The sequence below is a fragment of the Linepithema humile genome, chromosome 3 (assembly GCF_040581485.1).
Source record: "Linepithema humile isolate Giens D197 chromosome 3, Lhum_UNIL_v1.0, whole genome shotgun sequence".
Classification (NCBI taxonomy): Eukaryota; Metazoa; Arthropoda; class Insecta; order Hymenoptera; family Formicidae; genus Linepithema; species Linepithema humile.
Window position 1 is genome coordinate 9,879,378 of NC_090130.1, and position 14,227 is coordinate 9,893,604.

General features: G+C 33.9%; 1 protein-coding gene and 1 long non-coding RNA gene across 2 annotated transcripts; one reads left to right on the forward strand and one right to left on the reverse strand.

Moving 5' to 3' along the window:
- Positions 1-953: 953 nt before the first annotated feature.
- Positions 954-3,285, reverse strand: LOC136998589 (uncharacterized). The gene is made up of 2 exons (XR_010889175.1): positions 2,238-3,285; positions 954-1,631 (listed from the first exon to the last, which is right to left on the reverse strand). It is a non-coding gene; the product is annotated as an uncharacterized lncRNA (long non-coding RNA).
- Positions 3,286-11,664: 8,379 nt separating this feature from the next.
- On the forward strand, positions 11,665-12,564 carry LOC136998688 (craniofacial development protein 2-like). The gene has a single exon (XM_067351771.1). It carries the CDS (start codon positions 11,665-11,667, stop codon positions 12,562-12,564), a length of 900 nt encoding a protein of 299 aa, XP_067207872.1.
- The last annotated feature ends 1,663 nt before the right edge of the window (positions 12,565-14,227 follow it).

The window sequence follows — 14,227 nt, forward strand, 5'->3', positions numbered from 1 at the left end:
AACTTTTTATGATGAAATCAAAATGACGCTCAGAAGTCGACGCATCCGAGTACATTATGAGCACGTTCTAACCACCTTCTGATCTAAATTTATCAACTCAGAAAAATTTTTGGAACTCTTTAGGAGTATTATATAAGGTCATCATGCTGTCTGGGTCATCATGTGGTATTGAGATACGTGTTGCATAGCTTATTTTATGACGTTTAAATTTAAATTTCTAATTTTGTGAAATTTTAATTTTTAATTCTTTTTATATTCCACAAGGTGACATTTGTGGTTAACTGTTCAGGACGGGCGTATTATATATGTCCCGATAAAGCAGTTATATCACATCCATGTCGAATCTATAAATTTACGTGGACTACGTGGATACAATTTTATCCATGAATTATTCATATGGTTGTAGCATTTCATTTTTATGGCTACATCGAAGTAGTCTTCGAAATGGCAATGCAGATTTCACCTTGATTTAGACTAAAATGGCAATGCAGATTTCACCTTGATTTAGACTAAAAATTACAATTGATCAATTAAGGCCCACTACAGCACACAAAGATTGCATACACATTGCATCAATCTTTCATCGCAATGTTACAAATTCACTGCAAAATGTTGTTGCATCATTGCTGTGGGATTGCAGGAACGTTAAAATGTCCGCCTTTAGGAAAATTGCAACGAAATATTACAGTAATATTGCAATGTAATGAATTTGCAATAATGCATTGTTATTGCAATCTTAGACCCAGGGAGAACACCATAGAGACAATATTTTTATATGCAATATTATTCTCCAGGGAGAACATTAGGTCGAAGAAACGTCTAATAGACATCTAATAGACGTTTATAGATGTCTATTACATGTCCTGTTGTTCTCCCTGGAAAATAATGTTGCATATAAAAATATTGTCTTTATATTTTTTAATATATAAATGTAAAATTGCTATGACAATACATTTTAATTAAATGTTTTTATTTGTATTTATGTTAACATAAATAAAATACACATAACATTGCATAACATGTTAACATTAAAATAAAAGTATATTTTCTTTTATATTAAAAAAAAAATAAAAATCTTTTTAATATTGCATTTTTTTTAAAGTAAATAATCTTGTTCGTTATATTATTATTTTTTATTAATAAAGTCTTATATCTAGTCTTATTTTGTACGCTATTAAGTGAAATTTTGAGAAGATAGATTAATTAGTGCATGTAATATGGACAATCTTCGTAGGTATATTTTCCCTGGCTTCGATCGATTATTTCTTAGTAATCAATCAAATACAGATATGCAGTTAAACTTTACGCGTTGCTGCCATTCATATATTCCACCTTTTGTTGCCACTAATAATTTATTTTTATATACTAATAAAATCTTGATTATTATTTTCCTTTGTTAGATGTTTGTAAAAATAAAATGAAAGTTAAAATTCATATAATTACATAAAAATATACATACAGCATACAAATATACATAAAATTATATATAAAATAAATCCTCCTATAAGTACATAGTCCTATAAGTACATACTTTGTTTTCTCAATCCTAACAGGAGTTTGGGCAAGCCACTTGGAAATGGTTTCTGCAATTTCGGCATCACTTACATGCTTGTGTGTCCTACGAACAGCTTCTATAACATAAAAAGTTATTATAAACATTACAATATATAATTCATACACACACAGGGTTCAACAGTATCCGTACGTCCCCTCGTATGCATGTAAAATTTATCAAACTGAATAAAAATGTAACATTTTGCAAAATCACATAAAATTTTGAAATATTAATTGAAAAAAATTGGCGAATAAGTGCGCATAAAATGATGGAATAAGCTGTATAGATATAGTCTCATTGAAAAACTTCAACTTATCGGCTGTCTGTTTGCAACAGTGAATATCAGCTGGTGAACAAAAGGTGAAATATACGAACGGTAGCGACGTGTAAAGCTGAATCACATATCTCTATCAGTTGTCGTAGCTAAGAAACAATCGATAAGTCGAAGCCATTTAATGAAAACATGTCTACAAAAGTTGTCCCACCACATTATCACATGCATTTGATTAATCTATCTTCTTTTATTATCTAAAAATTTCACATAGTTTACCAAATGGTAAAGAACTTTTTCATTTAGTGTAATGAGTTTTATTTCATATAAGCGTATGTATTGATGTTGTCAGACATTCTATATTGTGTGTGTGTGTGTGTGTGTGTATGTTTGTGTGTGAAATTGACTTACGTATAATTACTCTTGAAAGACCAAAATGTTGAAAGCTTCTCTTAGCTTTTTTTCCAGCCCAGCTAAAATGTTGTGCAAAATTATTTGTCATGGCTCTTCTTAAGATGTTGCGTATCATTATGTGCGCCGTATTTCCACCCACAAGTTTAAACGTATTAATCTGAAAAAAAATAGAAAAGATTTTGAATATTATTAAAAAATATTGTTTTATGTTTATATTGATTCACACTCTCTCTCTCTCTCTCTCTCTCTCTCTCTCTCTCTCTCTCTCTCTCTCTCTCTCTCTCTCTCTCTCTCTCTCTCTCTCTCTCTCTCTCTCTCTCTCTCTCTCTCTCTCTCTCTCTCTCTCTCTCTCTCTCTCTCTCTCTCTCTCTCTCTCTCTCTCTCTCTCTCTCTCTCTCTCTCCCTCTCCCTCTCTCTCTCTCTCTCTCTCTCTCTCTCTCTCCCTTTGAACTATCAATAAACCATTAGATTAAATAAATATTAAATATAATATGTTATTATTTCAATTTGGAACACGTTAAAAGTATTCAATAAAATAAAAAAATATTTTTAAAATACAGCTTCGTCTTTAAAATTAACTTCTTTTAATTGTTCTTAAAAAAATGTTAACTTTTCAAATGTTGTTATAGGCAGTTGTATAAGAATTTCTTCTTGGCTAGAATAATTAGAACGTTGCATTTTGTCTTCTAGCATGTCCATTCTATTTTCAATGCTATTGAGTTTATATAAAACCTTATTTAATTTCCCTAAAATTAGTTTCTTGTATTCCAAAAAAAAGTATTTATTTAATTATTAAATATTGCAATTAAAGCTATTCACTATTTATATAAGAATTGTGTAAAAAATACATCTGTATATATATTGCCTTTATATAAAACATTTAAAAAAATAGATATAATAATATTTATATATACAGGGTGTCCCGCGAGACTTGTTTTACCGGGAGCAGGAAGGTAGATGGGATCGAAATAAATATAAAAGTTCTTTACCGTTTTACGATATTCGCAATAATAAACGAGATATTAATTTTTACATTTGGACTAATAAGAGCGCGTTGAGAGAAGCGCTCCAGCCGCTCGAGGTCTAGCCCGGCTCGGCGCAGTGCGGCGAGACGTAAGCCGGGCGCCGAGCCACGGCGCGTTTCCCCTCTTGCCTCTCCAACGCGCCGCCCGCAGCCAATGTATGATAGATTAAACCGGGCTAGACCTCGAGCGGCTGGAGCGCTTTTCTAGAATCATAGAATATCGAATGGTTTACTGGGATAGGTCATTTCTCGCTGGGTCGGTTGCCAGCGGCCGGGCGGTAGTGGGGGAACAGAAGGCATCTCGGGCCGATTCCCAAGACGACGCCTTCTGTTACCCCACTACCGCCCGGCCGCTGGCGACCGACCCAGCGAGAAATGACTTATCCCAGTAAACCAGTGCTCGGAATTAGTCTGAACATTTCAGCCGATTTCCGTGGTATACGCCTCTTTTCCTCTCCTTACGCGCGCGCCGCAGCCGCTAGGGCCAGCGCCGCCGAGCGTTAGGAGCGACACTATCTGATTGTGAGTGGGTTCTTCTCCCTATTTATTAAAATTAAAAAAAATGTATTAAAATTTATTAAAAATAAATTTTTTATTTTTAAATTTATTAAGTGTAAATATTTCAATAGATTTTGACGTCACCCATGAGATACTAATGCTGACGCGTTTTTTTTTAAGTGGTTTCCCCCGTAGACCTATTCCACTAAAGATAAAAATAAATTCTTAATTTAAAAAAAATATATATAAAAGAGATTTTCTTAATTAGATTTTCTTGGCCTTTTATGGGAATGAACAATTGATGCAATAATGTAGATAAAAACCACTTTTTGAAAAACGTGTCAGTATTAGTACCTCATGGGTGACATAGAAATCTATTGAAATATTTCCACTTAATAAATTTAAAAATAAAAAATTTATTTTTAATAAATTTTAATACATTTTTTTAAATTTTAATAAATAGGGAGAAGAACCCACTCATAATCAGATAGTGTCGCTCCTAACGCTCGGCGGCGCTGGCCCTAGCGGCTGCGGCGCGCGCGGTAAGAAGAGGAAAGGAGGCGTATACCACGGAAATCGGCTGAAATGTTCAGACTAATTCCGAGCACTGCAGTAAACCATTCGATATCCTATGATTCTAGAGAATCATCAATAAAATACAAAATAAAGATAATGTTCCCGGTGGGACAAGTTTCGCGGGACACCCTGTATATGTATAATACTATACAATATCTAATTGGAAAAAAATGTTATATGTTTTCCCTATTTTTATTCTTATGTAATTAATACAAAATAGATAAATAAGTTAATTAATTATTCAATACATACATATACATATTGCATATAGTTATCTTTATTTTGTATTTTATACAGGGTGTCCGACAATTGCTGAATCATCTTTTGGGTGTAGATAGAGCGGGTTAAACCGAGTAGAAAAGTCCTCTACCGTTTTGCGATTTTTGCAATAATTTATGAGAAATTAATTAAAGAAGAACGGCCAATTTCCGCGAGTCTAAGCGCACAGCGAGAAGAGACAGCCCACTGTTACGTGGTCGCTAGAACGCAAGGATCTAGCGTTCAGCACCGCTCGTATGTTGCCGTTGTCAATTGTAAAGCGCTCCTCCCAACGCTTCATCGTGTGCCTAGTAACCAAATAACAGTGGACTGTACCGCCACGGGTCTCTTCTCGCTGCGCACTTAAACTCGCGCGAATTGGCCGATATTTTTTAACTAATTCCTCATTAATTATTGCGAAAATCGCAAAATGGTAGAAGACTTTTCTACTCGGTTTAACCCGCTCTACCTACACCCGAGAGGGGATTCAGCAATTATCGGACACCTTGTATAATGACTGAAACGATATATACTCTCATTATTTCAGTCGTTATCATATAAAATACAAAATAAAAATAACTATTTATTTAATTGTATGTGTATAGGTATGTATTAATTAATTGATTAATTAGTTATTTTGTATTTACTACATAAGGATAAAAATAAGAAAAGTATGTGACATTTTTTTTCAGTGATATATAGTATTATATGTATATTTTTCATTTATTATTTTATCATATTTATTTCATATTTATTTAGTATTATATGTATATTTTTTATTTATTATTTTGTCATATTTATTTCGTATTTATTTGACACCTTTTATACGCCTATGTCGTCTCGTACATTATATTGCAGTCTTGCGACGAAATGTCAGTCGAGGAAACAAGCGCAAGCGTCGTTTGTTTACAAACTATCCGATGACACGTACACAGACCACACGTCAGTGAAGTGAGTTACCACTACAAATAAATGCGTACACCTACGTAGATCCGTAGGCTACGCCGATAATATCATTTTCATTTTTAGTTCTATCGAAATGATGACACTTTCGCGTCGGAGTTTGTCTGGCATTCCAGCATCCTCTTAATCAATTACATTAATAAACAAGTTAATAGAGCCAGAGCTGGATTTTTTACGTGCTCAATTATTTATTAAAATTAAAAGTACAGATGTTTCGGCCATTGTTTTTGGCCTTCCTCAGTGTACGGTATTTTAATAAGGACTTGATAACGCAAATGTGTGAAAAATTCGCTAATTCAAATGTTAAACATTAGTACGTCTAGTTTTTGTACGCCGAAAACATAATCAAACGGTAGGGGAGGACGAAACTGTATAAAGTTACCATTATTTAAGGGGATCCTGGAGTGAAAGCCGAACTCCAGCCGACGCGAAAGCGCCATCATTTCGATGGTACTAAAAATGAAATGACATTATTGGCGTAGCCTACGTCGCGTAGGTCCATGTGTACGCATTTGTTTGTAGTGGTAACTCACTACACTGACGTGTGGTCTGTGTACGTGTGATCGGATAGTTTGTAAACAAACGATGCTTGCGCTTGTTTCCTTGACTGAAATTTCGTCGCAAAGCTGCAATATAATGTCCGAGAAGACATAGGCATATACAAGGTGTCAAATAAATATGAACTAAATATGACAAAATAATAAATAAAAAATATACATATAATACTATACAGGGTGTCCCAAAAATTTTGACACAGCGGCCGTATGCCGGTAGAGCAGACCAAACTGAACCGAAAAGTCCTCTACCATTTTACAATTTTCACAAGGGTTAAAGAGATATTAATTATTAAAGATTACCGAATGCGAACGCACGGCTGAGATACGACCGCCTACAGACTACGGTCGCTAGGCGCGCGGCGTGCAGTAAGCGGCGAGCGACAAGCGGCGAGCGGGGAGCGACGAGCGGGGAGCGGCAAGCGGCGCGTCTCGCTAGACGTTGTTCTAAATCAGTGCTCGGAATTAGTCTGAACATTTCAGCCGGTTTTCGTGGTATACGCCTCCTTTCCTCTCCTTACCGCGCGCGCCACAGCCGCTTGGGCCAGCGCCGCCGAGCTAGGAGCTACACTATCTGATTATGAGTGGGTTCTTCTCCTTATTTATTACAATTTTAAAAAATGTATTAAAATTTATTAAAAATAAATTTTTTATTTTTAAATTTATTAAGTGGAAATATTTCAATAGATTTCCACGTCACCCATGAGATACTAATGCTGACGCGTTTTTTTTAAAGTGGTTTTTTCCGTAGACCTATTCCACTAGATAAAAATAAATTCTTAATTTAAAAAAAAATATATATATAAAAGAGATTTTCTTAATTAGATTTTCTTGGCCTTTTATGAGAATGAACAATTGATGCAATAATGTAGATAAAAACCACTTTTTGAAAAACGTGTCAGCATTAGTACCTCATGGGTGACGTAGAAATCTATTGAAATATTTCCACTTAATAAATTTAAAAATAAAAATTTATTTTTAATAAATTTTAATAAATTTTTTTAAATTTTAATAAATAGGGAGAAGAACCTACTCACAGAACCTAATCAGATAGTGCCGCTCCTAACGTTCGGCGGCGCTGGCCCTAGCGGCTGCGGCGCGTGCGGTAAGGAGAGGAAAGGAGGCGTTATACTACGGAAATCGGCTGAAATGTTCAGACTAATTCCGAGCACTGTTCTAAATAATTATTTACAACCGTAGTCTGTAGGCGGTCGTATCTCAGCCGTGCGTTCGCATTCGGTAATCTTTAATAATTAATATCTCTTTAACCCTTGTAAAAATTGTAAAATGGTAGAGGACTTTTTGGTTCAGTTTGGTCTGCTCTACCGGCATACGGCCGCTGTGTCAAAATTTTTGGGACACCCTGTATATATTACTGAAAATAAATGTCATATGCCTTTCATTATTTTTATCCTTATGTAATAAATACAAAATTAACTAACTCAATTTATACACATATATTGAATACATAATTATCTTTATTTTGCATCTTATGACTAAAATAATGAACATTTATTATTTCATTAATTTTTAAAATACTAAATAAAGATAATTATATATTCAACATGTATGTATATGTATGTATTAATTTATTTATGTATTTTGTATTTATAAACTAAGAATAAAAATAAAAAAAGCATATGACATTTTTCTTTAGTTATAGATGTATAATATCATATACATATGTTTCTCAAATAAAATATTTTATCATACTTACAAGGGAACGTTCACAAGTGTCCTCCCCCCCCCCCCCGATTTGATTCTCCTTGAAACATGTTGTAAAACATACAATTTGAGGAGACACGTATTTTTTTATAGCGGCCCTATCTCAAATTTAAGGGGTGAAACTCCCCTTTGAAAAAAAACGGTTTTTTTCTTTGTGTGTAACTATTGCCAAAACCGTAGGAGATACAAAAAAATGTTTCAAATAGAAGTTGTATGGCTTGTAACAGGCTTTATAACTGTGTAGTTGGATTTTCAAAAAATGTAATTTTTTTAATTTACCCCCACCCCTTGTTATTATTTTTTCGAATTTCAAAATTTTTGTAATGACAAAAGTTGTAGTATTTTTTACGCTGAATTCAACCATATATGATTTTATTATGTTCCAAAATCGCATTTTTCAAAAATGAATTATTAGTATCACACTAAATGCGTCGCGCTGCATGACGCATCGTTTATACTGCACTTGTGTTGTGCATAGTCGCAAAATAAATATAAAAATGACATGTTATTACATGTTTGAGAAAGAAAAGTTAACTAAAATTGTTGCTAAAGCATCCCTTCCACATTACACTTTTATAGATAATCGCTGCATTTCGTGCGCAGCGCGTTGTCATATGCAAGTTAGCTATCAGCGCATATTACACTTTGAAATTTTGCTTGTAGTGACCACGGGAAAATAATTTATGAAACGAAAACAGTGAATGAATCACATTCTATTCAACATATATCTACCTTGACTCTACCTTCTTGGCCCGACTTGACTGACAATGAAATAAAATATAAAATTTTGTACAGTTTACTCTTTTTCAATAATTTTAATATACTGCGATTCTACATACTATTACATTCCACTAAATTACTACGATACTTTTAAACTATAAGGTATATAAAATGTATATTATAAGTATAATTATAATATATATAAATAAGCTTATATATATGTATATATAATTATATATATATCTTTGGTACAATTCGGGGACTTTTTTTTATACATATGGTATATTTTGAGAACATTTTGCACTTTTGAGGACCGTCCTCATTATTTTTTTTCCTTATGGTATATTTTGAGGACTGTCCTGAAAATTACAATGTTTCCAGTTGGTAATATTCGAGGACATAAGCTCTGTTGATTAAAAGTCTTCATAATAGACCAAATACATATGAATATTATTTTGTATTTGGTACATTTTTAGGACATAAAAAATTCAATTTATTAGCATTTATTTTTCATTTATTTTTATGTCTTCTAGTTTTACACCTGGTTTTTCATTTTCACTAGCATTAAAATAAGGAAAATAAATGCTAAATCATTATAATAATGCAACCTCTGTATTAATACAATTTCGAGGACTGTCCTTAAAATTACAGCTTTTTAGTTGGTAATATTTAAGGACAAAATCTGTCTTATAAAATCTGTCTTCATAAATGTCCAAACACATATGAATATTGTTTTGTATATTTTAAGGACATAAAAGAGTTTAATTTTTAGCTGTGTACTTGTTTTTTCATTTTCATAAGCATTAAAACAAAGAAAATGAATGCTAAATCATATAATAATGCAATCTCTATATTAATTTATTAGTACGTGTCCTTGAAATATATATTCTGTTTTTTTCAGTTTATATTTCTTTATTATTATCTTTAGAAAAAATAAAAAAAAAACAAATATAAGAATTAAATATTAAAAATAATTAATAAAAGTACATAAACTGTAGGAAAACTAAGAGATTATTGTATTATATAACATTTATTAGCATCTGTTCTAAAAATATCCCAATCGCGTATTTTTCTGACTTTCTACTCATTTTAAACGTTCTAAAATTACTAAAAAAGTAATAAGTATTAAATTATTAAAAAATTTATTAGAAATAATCAACAACAGGAGATAAAAAGAAAACTTATTGTAAACGTTTTAATTTATTATACAGATATCGTCAAATGATATATTTACAAATACATACAAATAGTATCCTAAAAATATAAATATTTTATATATATTTATTTAATTATTGATAATGAAGAGCAAATAAACAAAAAAATTTATGGAAGAAGATTGCAGGAAAAAGAAGAAATATTATACGTTCCGTCTCAATTTATTAGTACATCCCCAAAATTTAATAAACTGTATTTTTCTAATTATTTTTTTTTGCTTGTTTAGTCTCATCAATATCAATAAACCTTAAGAGATTAAACCGCCTTAGCAGCCTAAAAATGATATCTATGTTTGGAATTTTTGGAGGAGAAAACAAAAGATCAAAAACTTTTGATTGAGACTTTATATATTATATGCATCTTTAAAAATATAAAAATAATTTTTTAAATATATCAAATAAGAGGCATATCGAGCCGTCACTGGATGGTAAAAATGGAATGTAAAAATTTTTCGGATGTCATATAGAGAAATTGATTTGTCTACAAAAGACTTTTAAATTGTACACTGATCTCAGTTCGAGATACATAATGTGAAATAAAGTACAAAGATCTCCATATTCGGAGAACACATGTTGTACGAAATAAGAAATTACAAAAAGGAAGAAAGAGAAATAAGAAAAAATATCAGGGCGCGAGTGGCCCCGATATTTTTTCTAATAATTTTGTAATTTTTATTTTTAACAAAATGACGGCGCTATAGCCGTATCGCTAGCCATCGTTTTTAGATGGATCTTTCCACAGTGGTATTCATAACTTCTATACCATTTAACATGGGACAAAATACAAAAAAATTTCGTCATCTGCGTATCAAATACTAAAAAAGTAGGATTTTTCAAAAATATTGATTTTTGGCAAAATAATGAACAAAAGAAATGCATTTTTCGCCTAAAATTTTATAAAAATGTCAATTACAAAAAAAGTTTTATAAGAGTAAGTATCCACTCCAAATTTCAAATAAATCGGATAAAAAATGTGAAAAACTTTAAAAATGCTATTTTGAGAAAAACACGTTTAAAATTTCAGTTATTGTTTTGTTCATAAAACAATAAAATCTCAATTTTATTTTCAGTCTGCTATTCCTGGGTTATATAACTGTCCTTCTAATAGTTAATTTGTCTCATCTGCCTCTTTTCTAATAGTTTTTAATGTCTTTTGAGTTTCTTTAACGGCGACTGTCAAGGAGCGGTCAACCGCTTGCACGCGGCGCATGTTCGCTTTCGCACAGAAATTATAGCAGTTGAGGCTAATTAGATTCAGAATTTTCAATTAAAACTATTTAAATTTTATTTTTAAAGCTATAAACTATCGATTTAGGTAAAAAAATCAATTTTTGTTAAATCGCCAAGGTGGTCTAACCGCTTAAGTTTGTGTATTGCGAACGCCTTATGTAATGCTTATAAAAATAATCAATTTTTTATTAACAAAAAGAAATTGTTCTCAATCATATTTGATTTGGACAATGTTTGAGAAGAAATCGTGAGCTAATAGCCTAACAACAAAAGTACGTAGCAAATAAATTAAAAAATGGCACACAAATGCATTGCATCTTTTACTACGTTTGATATTAATATATATTTTTTTTACCAATTTACAATTAGTTATATAATATAAATATTGTTATTCCGTGGCGGTCGTGGCAGACATGGTAGCGTGCCTGTTCTTCGTGTAGGAGATCCGAGTTCAAATCCATCCAAGAACTCAAGTAAAAACGAAAAATAAAAATAAAAATAAAAATCGACACCTGTGGAAGACTCGCACCCCGCAGCCGGGCATCGTTCGTTGGCCGGCCCGGAGGGACGGTCCCGGCACGACCCGGCGATCAGGCATCGATGGCACATGGAACATCCGGACATTGGCGCAGGCATCCCGATTAGCACAGCTGGCCAGGGAAATGACCAGGTGTAAAACCAAGATCTTGGGCCTTAGCGAAGTACGGTGGAAAGACAGCGGTGATATAACAACACCAGATAATCACTATATGATATTCTCGGGCAACTCAACCTCTCACATCAACGGGGTCGGGATTATCATGACAACCGAAATAAAAAGATCACTAATAGAATGGAACCCAGTCTCCGACCGAATTATCACCGCCCGCTTTCGAACAAAAAATCGCAATGTAACAATCATTCAATGCTACGCACCAACGGAGGCAACGGACGACAATGGAAAAGATCATTTCTATAATCAACTGCAATCAACAATCGCCGCAGTGCATAGGAAAGACGTCAGAATTGTTATGGGCGATTTCAACGGGAAAATTGGCAGCAATAATAACAACCTCACTGAAATAATGGGCTTCCACGGACTCGGAGAAACACGCAGTAACAACGGCGAACGACTGATCGACCTCTGTATGGCCAACCATCTCTTCATCGGGGGTACGCGTTTTCCGCACAAGGACATCCACAAATATACATGGCAATCACCAGACGGAATAACACGCAACCAAATCGATCACGTATTAATTAATAAAAGCTCTCTGAACTCCCTCCTGGATGTACGGACAATGCGCAGTGCAGACATGTACAGCGATCATAAGCTAGTTGTGGCAAAAATACGCATAAAACCAATGAAAATAATAACATCAAGAATAAGTCGAAAGAAATTTGATACGGAAAAACTCAAGATCAAGAGCGTCCACCAAAACTTCTGTGAAACCCTTGCAGCCAAAATGGAAATAAATCCTGAGATAGACGCCAGGGAGAAATGGGAAGCAGTGCAGGAAGCATACATTGAAACTGCAACCGAAATCATCGGGCTCAAAGACAGACATGGAAGCAGGGGCTAATCATCACAATACCAAAGAAAGGCGATCTACGCGAGTGTAAAAACTGGCGTGGAATAGCCCTCCTGAACACAATAACCAAGATCCTTGCATCTACTATTCACGAGAGATTGGCAGCTCACGTCAACGAGAAACTGAGGAACGAGCAGGCAGGATTTCGCCCCGGACGCAGCTGTATCGATCATATAAACAGCCTCCGCATTATTGTGGAGCAATCGGCGGAATTCAGCTCACTACTGTACATGACATTCGTGGACTTCGAGAGAGCATTTGACACCGTAACAAGACCGGCTATCTGGAAGGCACTTGAGAAATTTGGAGTACCAGCCCAAATAACAAGGCTTATAAAAGAGCTATACAATAACGCAGAATGTAATGTCCTCTTCAAAGGGAAAATGAGCCCCGCCTTCCAGATCAACAGAGGTGTCCGCCAGGGTTGCGTTCTATTGCCGTTGCTGTTCCTAATGGTGCTAGACACGGTGATGGAAAAATGCAACCAAGAAGCAGCAGGCGGGATACAATGGCTGCTGACCCACCGGCTCAACGATCTTGACTATGCGGATGACATCGTGATGCTGTCACACACGTACAGTGACGCGCAAGGAAGACTTTCAGCATTACAAAGATGCGCAGCAGAGGTTGGACTAAAAATTAACATTAATAAAACCAAGGTGATGCGCATGGGAACAAAGGAAAACGCACCCATTACCGTAGTAGGACACACAATTGAAGAAGTCAACGACTTTGTATACCTTGGTTGCGTAATCGCCAAAGACGGAGGCACTGACATAGACATCAATAAAAGAATAAACAAGGCCCGACAAGCTTTCTTCCGACTCAACAAGATATGGAGAAGTTCAAAAATGTCTAACACACGCAAACTCCGACTCTTCAACGCCTGCGTCAAGTCGGTATTGCTATATGGCTGCGAAACTTGGAAGGCTACGAAAGGGATAACAAAGAAAATCCAAACCTTTGTGAACAAATGCCTACGACGGATCCTGAGAATATTCTGGCCAAAAACAATAACAAATGAAGAACTCATAAATATATCCAATCAGGAAGAAATCGACATCGAAATCCGTCGACGAAAGTGGAAATGGATCGGCCATACACTGAGAAAGGACCCACAAGATATAACTCGCATGGCCATGGAATACAATCCGCAAGGAAAACGCAAGAGAGGAAGACCTGCTATGACATGGAGAAGAACGGTCAACAAAGAACTAGAAACACTAGGAAAGAGCTGGGCAGAGATAAAAGTGATTACCTCAAATAGAATAAGATGGAGGAGGCTCGTTGACGTCCTATGCTCCACTTAAGGAGATAAAAGGATTAAAAAAAAAAAAAAAAAAAGAAAAAAAAAAATTGTTATTCTATTAATAACTGTAAAGGGAATCCTTATAACTGTATATACACACATTACTTTTATTTATTTTTATCAAAATATGAAATTAATTTGCAATATATATGTGGTGTATATTTTTTAAGTATACGCACGTATGATTGTAATATAGAAAGAAAAAAACAAAACATTTTTAGATTATTTTTATTTTATAACATTTTTAATAAAGATATTAATAAGATCACATTAAAAAAATAAACATAAAAATGGTACGCGCACCAACTAAAAAACTTACGATTTTAAGGACAGTCCTCAAAATAT